Raw genomic sequence first — 15,173 nt, forward strand, 5'->3', positions numbered from 1 at the left:
CTAAAAGTCTTTGTTCTTTTACCATAAGCTATGACAATGCTTACAGTTTTCAAAGAATAATAAAAAATATATTTACATTTTTATTTTCTGCCCAACAATTGTCTGGTTTGTTGCAGCTGGTAATCTCCTCCCAGGCATGGGACAAGCTCAGAAATAAGAAATGGAGCAAAAGAATTTCAGAAAGAATTTTCAACCTAAGTAGGCTATTATTAGGGGAATCATACATTTACATTTCCTAACAAAGGAAATAAGTCTTTTCCTAATAAAACTTTTTCCAAAATGAAAAGGACAGAAGGCTTGTTTGTTAGTACTCATTTGCTGCCCTTTCTTTCTGGTGTTTACTGTTGCTGTAAAGAGGTGTAAACATGATTCATAAACTGATCACTTAACTTGGCTCATTATGACCTGAAGATTTCTAAAGTGATGCTGTTATCTTACTGCCTGTGGCTGGTAGATTATTGAAAATGCAAAATAGATTCAAATTAAGGTAGAAAATATTCTTATTGAGTGTATATGCTGGGGATTCAAAGGAATTGTTACATCCACTGTATTTCAGAGACTGAACCAATCTAATTCCAAAGACAGAAGCAACACTTCCTCTACCACTTCCCTAGGGAAATCAGTTTGTAACAAAACAGCTCTTACCATTAGATTTTTTCTGTTTTGGCTTGTTTTTTAAGTCTTGTAATTATTCTTCTGTTGATTTCATTACTTCTCATTATCACTCTTGGGACCACAAACACAATTTCACTTCCTTTTCTCTGCTTATATATTTTTAATTATTCCAGGCTTTTATGCATTCCTCCTTTACATATGGCCAGAGCTGGTAGATTTATTAATATTTGTACTATTGGTAAAACCCAAGATCTGAAACTTTAGCTGTATATAGCTCTAGCAGAATTGCCAGTATTTAGTAATAATGGTGTATGGTAGGTAGGGATTTTTGTTTTCAACCTGGAATTGTTTAGTGTGGTGGTCTTATCCAAAGAAACTCTGGTTCTTTTTGAATATGCAGGGTTCACAGTTCTAATCACATGAGTAACTTCCCAGTTCTTTCACATTTATTTTAATAATACTTAATATTATGACAATACTTCTCTATATTTTTCCCTGCAGTATTTGAACAGTCATCTTAGAAAAACAGTCTCAGATATTTTCTGACAAGATTATAGGCAACTTTGTTTGGTTTAGAAGGTGTTTATGTGCAGTTTGACACTGTTATTAAATTCTGAGAGCATATTATGCTTCCATTTTAAATAAGTTAATAAACTGTTGTGGAAGTATCACTAAGATTCAGTTTTCTGATACAGAAATCAGTAGGTACCTGCAAAACAGACTTTGGCTAGTTCAGGTTTTTTTTTTTACTCTTCAGCTTTTTTAGTTGAAATTTGTTATTCCTAGTGGTGTGTTGTGGAGTTCTGTTTGGGGTTTTTTGATAGGTTTTTTGTTTGTTTGGGTTTGCATTTTTGGTTTTATTTGGTTGGTTTTGTTGTGTTTGGGTTTTTTGGTTTTTTTATTTTATTTTGTTTTATGACACCTCTGTCTACTTCAGCATGGATAATTACAAAAATCCACATATCCCTACACCATATTTCTGCTATGGAATATTCAACAACTGGGAAAGCAAACTAGGATTTTTTCTTTGACTTAACTTTGTGAATGAACTATTAACTTGAGCTCTAAAGTGAGGACTATGTTTAGTGTTCTTCCTCTATCTTACATCACAGCCTTGAGTAAATTATTTAAGCCATGTCAGTATCCCACCAAGAAAGCAGTATAATCCTTCCAAGGAGTTTTATTGATGGTAAACCTAGTATCTGCTCTCAGTGAAAAAATGTGAAGTTTAATTTTTCCCTTCTATATGTAATGGACTGCCAGATGAAGTATTTGGTCATTCTGGCAATTAATATTGAGACAACTGGTTGATTGCTTGCTGTTTAATGTCTTTCTTCAGGGTGTGTGAGAATGGTCAATGTGCTGGAGTAACAAATGGGACACACAGTAGTGCTTCCGAGATGAAGAAATCAAAACATCCAGAGTTAGGTATGTTTTTATTTTTCACTATTTATCAAGAAAATCTACACTACACTGTTCGAGGGGTACATCAAGAAAACATTCACTTCTTGTGGTTGTGTCATTCAGGGGATGCCTGTGATGCACCTACTGTTCCAGTACCTTTGCCACCTGCACGACCTCCTACCAGAGACAACCCAAAGCACAGCTCTTCACTCAACAGGACACCCTCTGATTATGATCTTCTGGTGCCCCCTTTAGGTTGCAGACTTTCTGCTGATTACATTTCGTGCTTAACATTGCCTAGATGAAGCAAATGCCATGTTTATTTACAAACAACCCATGTTGAGTATGTAAAGTGTCTCATACAAACTATGGGCTACATATTTTAGTTGTAAGTCAGTATTTCTGTCAATGATCTTAACTTGGTATCTGTCTGTAAGCTGTCATGCAAGACAGATGAAAAAGGTGTACTAAATCTGTATTCAAGCTATAAAGAAAAGCCATTTCTCAAAAAACGTATGTTTTCACTCCTAATATGATCATTCAACTTTAATGCAAGAGTTGAGGGTTTTTCCTGTTCTATCTTAAATAGTACCATTTCTTTTACCAAATATGAAGAAGAATGCCAAAGAGATGGTATTTAAGTCAGGAAAAACAAAATTAAATTAATAAACTTTTTTTTTCTCCTAGCAAGGGACAGTTCAAAGCTTACTGCTGCCTACAGTTACCAAAAGTAACCTTTTCCAACCCTGATTTCAGTTATTTTTTCCTATGAAAAAGTCAGTGAGCTCTGCATATACAGTGGGACTGTGCGTGGCCACCACCCACACCTTCATTGACAAACTCAGCTGCATGATTGTTAGATAGTAGTGTATATACCATCAGCCAATTCTCTGGTTTCATAAAACCTTTCCAACATTTGCTATAGAATTGTAGAATTATTTGAGTGGGAAGGGACCTTGAAATCTCATCTAGTTCTGACCCCTGTGCCAAGGGCAGTGACATCTGTTTCTAGATCAGGTTGGTCAAAGGCCCATCCAGCCTGGCCTTGAACACTTCCCAGGAGGGGGCATCCATGCTCTCTCTGGTTTCTGAAATGTTCCAGACCAGAGGGAAGAGTATATAGAATTGAAAGCAAGAACACATAAAAATCACACTGCTTGCTAACCCTGGTCCTGTCTGCACTTCATTAATGTAAGGGGTTATTTTGCTGAGCCCTAGAAAATTTATTTTTTATCTGGGGTGAGAGCTTTCATACAGAAGTTACAGGTAATGAATAGTATAAGTGTAGCAGATTCAATGTAGCAGGATTGTTGTTTGAATATAAATATTTTTGTTTAGCTATCGAAACATAACTGTTAATCTGCAATGACACTCAATGGAAGTCTTCATTTTAATCTAGTCTTTGCAACTGAGCTGCTAAAAGTAATTTCCTCCTGCATCCCAGAAAAAAAACCTCAGCACTGCAAAAGGTCATTTAGAACATGTTTTAAAAGAGGGTTGTACAAACTAAGAGTAAGGGTACAATTTCTTGCTTAGAGTCTCTCAACTGCTAGATAAACCCTAGGAGAAGCCCTCTTGGCAGCCAGAGAAAAACAAATGTTAAGCTTCGCTCTTTATTCTACTGTTCTTAATGAAGGCTTGCTCATCTAATAATATTCTTTTTCTGAAATGCAGGTGAAGATGCACTTGATAATTCACCCCCTTCACTACCACCTCCACCACCACCACCACCTGCTCGGCACAGCATGATAGAGCACACAAAACCTGCTGGCTCAGGAAGCCGACCTTCTTCAGGACATGAACTGTTCCTTCATTCTGGTAGGAATACAAAAGAATGAGTATTTTTTTATTTAATTTTCCTATACCTGAAGAAGTTTATTTATTCTGTGAGAAAGCTGTCATTGGGCTTCAGAAGTTTGTTTTGTCTGTACCTCATTAAAGGAAATATTGTAAAATGGGGTGGGTTTTTTTAATGTTTGAGATGATATAACTCAGAATATAAGAAGGCCTAACTTTACACTATCACAAAGTAGTGAAATAAAGTCAGTATTTCTCTGCCAGGCTAGAGATTCTGGGAAATTGTGCTTTCTTAGTAAGACTTTCTACTCAGGAAATGCCAACTTTTCTGTTGTTTGCTGTGATACTAGCCTGTATCCTGTTAGGAACTCCATTTTTTTTTCTATAGTAAAGCAAAGTTCATGGTGTTACAATCTCATGTAATTTATAATTTGGACCCTGTGTGAACAAAGTCCAACATCAGCGGGTTGGGTACAAGCAGAAAGGCTTGACAACTGATGCAGGCAAAGGGATACAACCCAGTGAAGATGTGGCAAATGTGTTGCAAGGCAGAGAGGGAGTGAGAGAGAAAGAAAGAGAGAGAGAGGGGTATCACCACCCATGGATCCAGCAGCATCCAGTGAACTTTCTTCTTTGGGGTGGCGATCCAGTTCCAGACGGGGCAAAGTTCTGGTGCAGGGTTCTGGGTTGGTGCTAGGCAGCCAAGAACAAACGCCTTGGGTGTTTACATGCCCCTGAGTTTCCCATCACTTGGATGGCTGACCCAGACTCTGGGAATCTCACCCCCCATTGAAAGGACCAAGTTATTGTTTGAATGTCCCAAGGTGGTCACTCGGTTTGCCGGGGGTGTCAGCTCATGGCCGGGTCCATCTGGGTGTGAACCCCCTCATGATTTTTTTGCAGTCAGCGTGAGTTGATGCCCCAACATTCCATTTGCCAAATTGTCATCTGAGGCAAAGGAAGATTCCACTGAAGGTACTCTCACACACAGAGTTTATTTCAAGTTGAATCCTGCAGAAAAACTAGAAAATAAGGGAAAAGAACACCCTGCTTTATTAGAACTTCTGTAAAATTTTGCTGCATAACTATATTAATTGTGAATACAGTTGCAGGTGCCTGTGGTTCATAACATTTTTGATAAGTCAACTTATCACCTGTCACTCCCTTTGAATGACACCAACAGTTTTCAGTCAGGTATTTTGCTTGTAAAGCATATAAAAGCTTTGGTCAAAATTTATGAATTTTGTCTTTGAGTTGGAAAGTGTTTGTCAGGTTCAATTGAATCCATTTGCTGCAGATTACAGTGGGCTTTTTGTGAATTCCACTGCATACGTGTGAAGTTCATTTTTTTTCCTCTGTGGAAGCTTCCAAAGGATATTGGTCTCCTAAGTTTGTGTCCCAGGGATATTTCCAGGATTATCTACCTTTTGGTGCTGTTAGATGTTTTCCTTCTCCTGTTATTCCTAGAAGCCATATGGAGACAGATAAATATTTTGGCTACAGAATCACAAGAATGCCAGAACGTAGATGACAGGGAGTCTTGTGCAAGGCTGTAATGGGCTGAGAGGTTCTTGGGTGTCGTCTGGCTGACCTTTTGTGAATGATAATAGCTGTGGGATGAAAGTGAGCTAGTTTAGGCTGAACTGGAAAGACCCTTTATGGAATGTTTTTCTTATTCAGTCTAGGCTAAATGGGTGCTTCAATTTTATCATCTGGTGCAGAAACACACTAACCATTCAGTTCTGATGAGAATGGAAAGGAAAGATAAGAGCCTTCACACAAAGATGCACTCAAGCTCTGTTGATCTTCAGGCAGTTTCCAGAAGCATGTGGAGTTTTAAATTATTAAGTGCTATTTCCAAATAACCTAGGAAACATCACTGACAATTTAAAAAAAAAAAACAACATTTAATAGCTTTTAACCAAAATCTGGAAAATGTATCTACAGGCATGAATTGGTTTTTGTATAGTGAATAACAAGATTAATGAAGCTGCTGCTCTAAGTGTATACATCTCTGTAGGTAAACATGGTTGTGTGGATTGGTCTTTTTTTATTCATATGGTATTTCTGAAGTCATATTACTTGCTTTGCATCTTGTCAAATGGCTGTAGATGATTAAAGATGAGGTTTTGATGACTGGTTTTCATACAAATCTTGGGGCTGATTTTTCAGCTATCCCACCAGAACCTTTCAGATTAGACCACTAATGTCATCAACAAAAGCAAAAAGTTTCACTTGCTTGCAAACACTTAAAAGAGTCCACCACAGAAAGCAGGTCCAGGATGATGTTAACACTTGCTCAGCTGTGTTCGCAGTCCTATTGACTGAGAACAACAAAATGCACCTAGTCTCAGCATTTAGCAGTTTAACCACAGACTGTAAAACTGTATGAATAGGAAATCTGCCCTGCAGTTCTTGTGAACTGCAGAGCCTTGAAGCATTACCAAACCAAATAGCTGGGACATTTCTCATTGTGCTGCTGCAGAGTTTTGCAACCTCTTCCAAGTTCTTCCAGGCACAGTCCTAGCAGTGTTAGTGTTGGGGAATTGAAAGGTATCTCATGGATGTAAATAAAAGGTCAGTGCAGTGCAGGATAGACCATCTTAGAGCTGCGCTCTTGTTTTTGTCACTTGAAGTCATAGTTGTGTGTCTACTACGTAAGTATTGAATTTGGATATATGTGTGCATGTACCTCTCTATGAATTCATTCAAATGAGGCTATTTTACATTATTATAATTATAAATTATAATTATTCTAAGATAATTTAATATATTATCTAATACAGATAAAATAATTTAATAAATTATCTAATTTATCTAATAAAAAATTATTCTTTTTTTGTTCTCATGCAACAGATCCTCATTTTGATCCAGTAACTGGTCATGTTCCCTTGCCACCTGCTCGCAGAGTAGCTGGAGAAAATGTTAAAGCAAACAGGACATCTCAAGACTATGATCAACTTCCTCCCTCTTCAGGTAAGGTTGAAAGCTGTTCTTGTAGAAAATTACAATTTTGTGATGCAAAGAACTTTCATCCAAAAAGTTCTGTAAGGTTTTTGTTATTTCGAGCAAAAGATGGTAAAACTATTATTGTTTTACAAAAATATGAAATCATCAAAGGATAATAGAGATTAAAGATGAGCAATAAAGGTAAAAGTGGCTAGCTGTTGTCTGTAGATATAGATATTATGGAATCAGTTTCACCAGCTGGCAAACTTAATCCTTATATGAATTTGTGTTCCCTATTTTTTGAAAATGGTAAATACTTCTGCCACTTTAAATGCTCACAAGAGATCAGAAGACCTGCAGGAACCACATGCATCTCAATTCTATCTTTTGTTTCATTGTCCCTAAAGTAAAGAAGAAAAAAAAGTAGCTTCTCATTTTAAAGCGTTATTATTTCCTCATCATTTTTGATAATACATTATCTGAAATTGTAAAAGCATTTAAAATAATTTTTAATAAAACAACAAGAACCAAAACCAACTGAAATTCAGTCTTCCACCATTGTTCTGGGTTGATGTGGTGCCTTTTGTGGTAGCAGGGGAGGAGCCCCTTCCCCCTAGGATGCCTCATGTAAGTCTCTGGAATAGCTCTCCCTGCTCCGAGATGCCTGGCCCTGCCTTAGGCCATCAGTGAACAAAAAAGTGCCCCTCTGCAATTGACATAATCAAGAAGGGGAAACACAGGGTAGTTAAGAGCAGGGCAGAGGAGAGGAGGAGCTGAGAGAAGGCAACACTTGGAGAGAGAGGACACCACCTGAGGAGAGCAGTGCTGGAGCAGAGAGACCAAGGGCGGTGAGGAAGGATGTGGGCAGCCTGCCCTGGAGCAGTTCACTCCTGAGGGGCTGTGCCTTGTGGGAGGGACTCACAGTGGATGGTTCATGAAGGACTTTCTGCCGTGGGAGGGACCCCACGTTGGAGTAGGGAAAGACTGTGAGGAATCCTTCTCCCTGAGGAGGGAGGAGTGGCAGAGAACAACCTGTGACATCCGGACTGTGAAACCCCCACTCCCTGTCCCCCTGTGCTGCTCGAGGAAGAAGGCAGAGATGTCGGGAACAAAGTACGAAGGGCTCGGGAAGGAGGGAGGGGTGGGGGGAAAGTATCTAAGCTTTGGTTTGGTTTTTTTGGTTTGCCCCATTTTGATTTGATTAATGAGAAATTACATTCATTTTTTCTCAAAGCTTGAGTCTGTTTTGCCCATGAGCATAACTGGCAAGTGAAAACCTCCTTGTCCTTTTCTTGACCCACAAGGTTCTGGGTAGATTTCCTTCTCTCCATTCCCTAATGGGGGAAAGGATTGAGCGGCCCCGTGGTCCTTTGTTACCCACCGGGCTCAAACCACGACATTGTCACTGATTACTCTGTCAGGGCTTAGCAGTTTGGGCAGACCAGAAAACCGGAGAGCAGGATTATTCTCTATGACCCCCCATCCTTCCATGCTCCCAAGGGAAGATGAAAGGGGAATAAGGATGAAAGACTTAAAACTTGGAAAACAAAATGGAAACAGAATTACTAGAACAGAGAAAAGCAGTAACACGTGGGATAAGGAACAAGGCAGGGAAGGTGCCTGAGGTCCCCCTGTGGCAGGGCTGACTCAGGAGAGGGCTCCACAGCTCTTCCCAGCACCCTCTGGACGTGGATGCTGAAGAGCAGGTGGGGAGCTGGGGGTAAAGGAGCACAGGGGAAGAGCAGCGGAGAAAGGAGTGGGAGAAAGAGAGGAGGGGCAGGGAATGGGGGGGAATAAACTCCTCTGTGTTCTGCCCTTCTCAGAGGCTGAGAGCCCTACTTTAGTTCCTTGTCCTCAAACTATGATGCCTGGTCCGGTAAAAATTCGTTTGCCATAGAAATTTTGCTTGTGGTTTTCAGGCAACACAAATAGCATTTAAAAGACAGCTACTCAAATTAATTAAGATAATTGTAAACCAAAGAAAAAAGGATTACCTGTATTTCAAAGTACTTTCTCCAACTCAGGCAAATCTTTTATTTAGATGTGCATGATATATATGCACACCTGGGGCATATATATGAGGAAAGAGGAGGATTGTTCCACCCGCATCATTTTGCTGTATGGGTAGACCACGCAAATAGCCAAGTGATGCTTTGAACCATTATTTGTTCTCTGGATAAAAGCAAGCTGTGTGTGAGAAATTTTCTACTGTATAAAGAAGTAGAGGGACTTATTTCTCTTCTAGTAATCATTATTCTTCAATTGCAACAATCACAAGTGGAAAAATGATAAATTTTAAAAGTGCCATTACATACCTCTTTCTCAGAAACACATAGTTCATCTGTGCTGTGATCTAGGAATAAAATTTTTTTTTTCCAGTGTAAAGTACAGGGAAATTAAAGAAGCCTGAAGAGAGTGCTGCAGATTTTCTAATGAATAGCACATTTGAGAATTAGAGGGACTCATTTGGTAAATAGTAGCACTTTGGGGAGAATACCTCTACTAGTGTAATAGTGTTTCTCTTTTTTTTTCCTGTTGCTTGGAAAATATATTTGTATGAGTGTTTTATATGTGACACTGTGAGCAATCTGTTTGTCTTACAATGTTTACCTACCTAATTTATGTAGGGCATTTTAAAATATTTTGTAATACAAATAATGAAAATTATGGAACTACTTTTAAAGCTATGAAGTTTTCCTGCAATTCTGCAGTAGAACAACTTCTAGTTTTCTGAAATTACTGCAAGATGTTTGCTACTTCAGGTCTTGGAGCTTTCTTATGTCCCTTTAATAAAAGCTTTTCTATCTGTCTGTTTCCCATAGCTATCTTCTAAAACACCCACATGTGTAGGCTTTAGGTATTCTAAACCATGATATACAGTCAGTATATCTAAATTATATACAGTAAGATATTCAATTTAATTTCAATTAAATTTAATCTACATCATAGATCATGCCATAGTCTTAATTTGGAAGTTATTTTTACAGTTGCAGTAATTCCATGGAACTGATGAGCTTGAGGATGAATTGGCTCACCTTCATCTGTGATTTAAAAAGACAGTGTAGAGATGTAACTCTGTTCAGAACTTTTGTTTTTGCATTTATTCTGAAATAATCAGTTCACTCAGGAATATCTTCATTTCAGCCCTTTTGTATGGTGATTCTGTGAACTAGCTGGGAAAAAATGTAGTTCATACTAAAAATCTAATTATAATTTAGCCACTGGCTCTCCAGAGTTGCACGGGGAGTCCTTTAACTTCTCTGCTTCTGGTTGACTGTTTTTAAGATTGCTGTAATGATGTTCAACTGAATCATTATCATGTAATGAGAAATTTATTCCAATTCAGCAACATATTTAATGTTGAACACTTAAGAAAAAGTTCTCAACTATGCACCTAACTATCCCAAAGGCATAGTTTTTCAAACTTCTTAAAGACAACTTTGAAAAATTATTACAAAATCAGCAAGAGAAGGAGACACTGCTAATGGCATATTTTACCTGAGCACAGCCAATGATACATTGGAAAGCTATAAGAAAATTAAGCCTCTAGTTATGGATGTCTGCTATAATTTAGAGAATTAAGTTGTTCTGTAAGAAATGGATTCTAATGGCTAGTTAAGTGTATCTTTCTGCTGCCTGTTCACTCACCTGGCCTCATTAAAGCTCTTACATGTAAATTTAAATCCTTTTACGTGGAACTTTTTCTGCACTTTCTAATCACTTACTAAATGAGCCTGTCTCTGCCTTTATACTCACCTATTACCTAAGGGTTTAAGGTGTTAAATTACAGAAATGTGAGTGGTAGAGGAAGCTTCTTGATGTACAAACTGTTAATTTAATTAGACAATTAGAAAATCTATTTGAATTTTTAGTTAGGCATCTGTGGTGGCTGAAACATCAAGGAGGCTGGGAAGGAAAGTCCTGTTTAAATACCTCTATCTCAGTGGCCAGATGGACATGCAGCTTAGGCTTAGTATCTTTAAGCTCAGGATCCAATGTGATACCTAGCTTCAGCTAAAATTCTGTGTGGATATGAAGATATTGAAAGAGATATCAGCACTTAAAAAAAATAATAATGGAAATTGAGTTAGAGGGCTAAAGATTTTAGAAGTATCTGTGCTATAGATAGATGTCACTGTAGCAAGAATAAAATGCTTGTGCTGCAGTTCTGATGACTGAATTAAAAATGACCTTTCTAAAGTACATGATTGCTTAAGAAAGTTTGTTTGGAAGTTTCAGCAAAGTAAAGGTTTAAAAAGAAATAACCTCAGTTTCTTGCCTGTGTTAGACTGGGTACAGAAAAAAATATCTTGTGTAACACACACACAGAAGGATCCTATTCTATGCACAAGGACTTTCTTCTGTACTTCAAGTGCACATAAAAATGGAAAGTTTGAAAATTAATTCTGTTTCATCCTCTATAGAAGTAAAGTCCTTAACAAAATAAGCATGTTAAAACAGTCTGAAGTGTTTGTGAAAAAAAAATATTATTTTTATCATGATATGATGTTATTTTAAATATAAAGAATATTCTTCTGTTAGAGGCTTGAGTTTTCTAAAACAGGTGAGATGAGATGTGTGAACTTGTTTCTGATTTGGTTTTTAGTTAACAGGGACATTTCTTGAGGTGTAGTTAATTTCTCAAACATGGTGTGTTTCAAGGATCTTCACACATTCAGAGCAGATTTGGATCTGCTTCAGGTGTGTTTACTTTACTATAATCTTTAGCATCTGTAACAATTCTTTTTCATCTTCAGAGAGGAAAAAACCATAACAAGTACAAAGTAGCCCTTACTATCCGTAGGCTGTGTCATAACTATTTGCAAGCAAAATAGGCAATGGAATTAGAACAGAATTAATCTTAGCCCTTTTCTATAAACTTTTAATCAAATTACACTCATCCATTTGTTATCTTGATATCACCATTTTGTTAAAAGTACCATTTTATTATCTTCTGTGAATTAAGAAATGGAATCAAAATTTATAGCAACACTCTTGATCTGAATGCATGGAAACTAAATTGGGAGAAAAATGTACGTTGGTCAGACGTTTATTAATGTAAGCTGTTTTCATTCATCTGAAGTGCTTAATGCACTTGATTGCACTCTCTATCCAGTGTTATGATAAAGTAGCATGTTCTAAAATAAATATTAGAAATAAAACATTCTTTCATCACTAGAAAACTGCCTCTGAAGTACTTTATGCTGTAAAATGCCATTGCAGTCAGTGCAAGTAAACAGGAAGTATCACAGCCAGAAATTAATTCAATTTATCCTTCAAAGTCACTGTTGATGGAACTTTCTAGAACCCTTTTTTGAAGGATTAAGACTTTTTTTTTTTTTAATATTTTCCTCTTGAAAAGTGTTTTCTGCTCTATGCCTGCTTGTGTTTAAGCTTCTTATTGTGGAATCAGTGAGGATAGAGAGAGAGAAGAACCAAGAACCAAGTTTACATGAGCAGAAAACTCTTGACTCTAAGGAGGTTAGCAAGTTTGGATCTTAATTTTTTTCATCATCATGATTCTTAGCACCAGCACTAACTCTGAGGATGGCCTTTCCATAGAAGAGGAGGAAAGGGGAGATTTAAAAGGGCACTGGAGAGGAAGGACGGTATTCTGTGGTTACCACTGAAAATAATGGGAGTGTTTTTTAAAAAAGAAGTTATTCCTCCGATTATCCATAACTTCTATGCATCAAATCAACTGGAACTGACAGAACAGAATCTGCAAAATGTACCAATAAGTGAAGGTTTTATCCCTCTCTGGAATCTTTGTTTGGATTCTTCTTCTGCACTTCCTCTTAAATCCTGAACAAAATTGTGATAAAATGTGTTTGGTTTTGTGGGTTTTGTTGGGTTTTTTTGTTGGTTGGGGTTTTTTATTTCTTCATTTTGGGTTTTTTGGTTGGTTGGTTGGGTTGGGTTGTGGGGTTTTTTTGTTTGTTTTGTTTCATTTGATTTGGGTTTTTTGGTTTTGTTGTTGGGTCTATTTGGTTTTTTAAACAGACAAGAAAAAATTCTCGAACTATGGTGTTAGAGTTAAGCATTTTATAAATTTTGACCAGCAATGTACACCATCTTTGTTCTTTCATTATGCTTTCTTTTTCTTCCAACTTTGTATAACGTGCAAGTTTCTATAATTTTATTAAAATAATGTTTCACAACATTGTTTCCATCATGGATGTTCTTGAGGAATTCAGCTTCTGTTGGAATTTTAAAACGAGATGTAGCATCAAGTTAAAATTTATCTGTGTTTCTTTGAAATTTTACTTTTGAAACTACTACATGAGGCTTGACCTACCTACTTTAAGTCAACTTGTAATGATTTTTCTCTCCTTTATTTGAAACAGATGGTTCACAAGCACCAGCCAGGCCCCCTAAACCACTTCCTCGGAGGACTGCACCAGAAATACACCACAGGAAAGCTTACAGCTCTGACAGTTCCACGGAAAATGTGGATGCTAAAATTGCAAAACTTATGGGAGAGGGCTATTCCTTTGAAGAAGTCAAGAGGGCACTTGAAATTGCCCAGAATAACGTTGACGTGGCCCGTAGTATTTTGAGAGAGTTTGTCTGTTTTCCTCCACCAGTCTCCCCACGTCTCAACCTATAGCAGCATCAAGATATTCTTGGAGCTTGTGAATTCTACCTAGAAAAGTGTGGACTGGGGAGTGAGAGAAAGAAGAGAATGGGATATTTTTTTTTCATCCTTAGGAGAAGGGTGTTTGTTTCCAGCCGTTTATCAAAGGCTCATGGCTGCTCTGATCAAGACTTACAGATATGCTGAGGCTTATGTATTTTTGCTAGCCATACTTTTTTAAATCAGGGTTGAACTGACAAGATATTTAAAGAAGTTTACTTCCCTAGAACTTTTAATCTGTGAAATGCTTTTTCTTGTTTACAAGTTGGCAAGTTACAGTTTTCTAGTTGACACCTCTACTATGTTCCTGTTCATATTCCTTCCTACTTGTGGTCAGTTCTGCTGTAGCATTCCCAACAGTTTCCATGCTGACCACCCCATCAACTAGATCATCACTTCCCAGAAGTCCTACGTTTGTTTTGGTTTGTTGTTTTGGTTTGTTTTGTTTTCTCTTACAAGATGCTTTAATTGTGTTTTTTTGCATTTTAGCTCATCAAATGCAAAAAGTATGTGGCCTTCACTACTGATTTTTTTTTCTTTTGAGGTTCCTTTGCTTTTGAGAGGAAATATCTGAATGTAAAATGTATTATTCTGTCTATGAACTGCCTTTTTAAAGGTATTTTTGACAGTAATGTTGGACAGCTTTCTGTTTAACATTAATTCCATGACCTGTAGTTCTCAAGGTCTTTTATACACAGTTTCCACAAAAAAATCCCAACCAACAAATAAAACACTTCGTGCAGCAGTGATACTGAGTTCTGACATGTAAAAGGTCTTTCAAATTTGAGTAATTGCAAATATTCAAAAATGTAAAATGCTTATAATAAGACCATGTTCTGATTATACACACATGACACTGGTGGTTTGTGGCCTAGGTAAACTGAGGCATGCCAGAAGAAATCTTTTTGAATCATGTTAATGGTATTCAGGTAAATTCCAGTTCTAGCTTCTGTAGAGCACAGTTAATTTTTTTGTTTGATTATCCTGTGGTTCATTGTGGCTTGGATCAGATGGTATTAACATGGAAACTTTAAATCTTCGATGCACTGTTAATTTCTAATGCTACTGTAGCAATATTTTTGCAAAGTTCTTTAGTAACTTCCTCCTCTATACACTTTATTATTCTCAAATATGTTTTTAATACCCAAACTCATTCACTGACTTTCTGGCTGCTTAGCTGGAAATACCCTTCTGTTTTACGTTGTCAGTGATAACTTCAGGCTTTGACATTTTACTTTTGATCCCAAATTGATGCAAGCCAAATTGAAACTCTTCCCAATTTTAGAAGGGAGAGAGAGGAGAGAACCCTGTTCTCAGTAGACATAAAGTTAAGAGTCCAAATATTTCCAGAATATATCTTAAGATGGCTGCTTTCTTGTTCATTTGGTTTTGATTTTTTTATGAATCCTTAAGCTATTTTTTTAATTACTATTGAAAAGGTAAAACCATGTGGTAAATAGGATATTTTTCAGATTTTGAGATCTGACCAGTAAATGTGAATTTTCACAGGGTGTGACGATGGGTGCAAGGTATATATTTGTTGTTCCCTTTTAGCTGTCCTTCACTCAGAGGAAGTGGTAAAAGTTTTATCACTTACAGGATCAGCAGCTAATGCATTTGTTTTAAAGATTATTTTTTAAAGACTGCAAATGGCTGAATTACAGGTGTCCAAATAACGGGGAAGACCAGTGGAAATTTCTGTGATATCTCAAAATCCATTTTTTCATCAAAGAATTTAGTCTTCAAACTAATTAATTACATTATTTCGCAT

General features: G+C 37.1%; 1 protein-coding gene across 1 annotated transcript in view; it reads left to right on the forward strand.

Annotated features, from left to right (window-relative positions):
• Positions 1–14,265, forward strand: part of CBLB (Cbl proto-oncogene B) — a 130,670-nt gene extending 116,405 nt beyond the window's left edge. Inside the window, exons 15-19 of the mRNA XM_030469215.1 lie at positions 1,955–2,043; positions 2,143–2,274; positions 3,694–3,837; positions 6,673–6,792; positions 13,113–14,265. Of these exons, the coding sequence (XP_030325075.1) occupies positions 1,955–2,043; positions 2,143–2,274; positions 3,694–3,837; positions 6,673–6,792; positions 13,113–13,375 (748 nt within the window). The 3' untranslated portion in view covers positions 13,376–14,265. The remainder of the gene's footprint in view (positions 1–1,954; positions 2,044–2,142; positions 2,275–3,693; positions 3,838–6,672; positions 6,793–13,112) is intronic.
• The last annotated feature ends 908 nt before the right edge of the window (positions 14,266–15,173 follow it).

The sequence above is a fragment of the Calypte anna genome, chromosome 1 (assembly GCF_003957555.1).
Source record: "Calypte anna isolate BGI_N300 chromosome 1, bCalAnn1_v1.p, whole genome shotgun sequence".
NCBI classification, from domain to species: domain Eukaryota; kingdom Metazoa; phylum Chordata; class Aves; order Apodiformes; family Trochilidae; genus Calypte; species Calypte anna.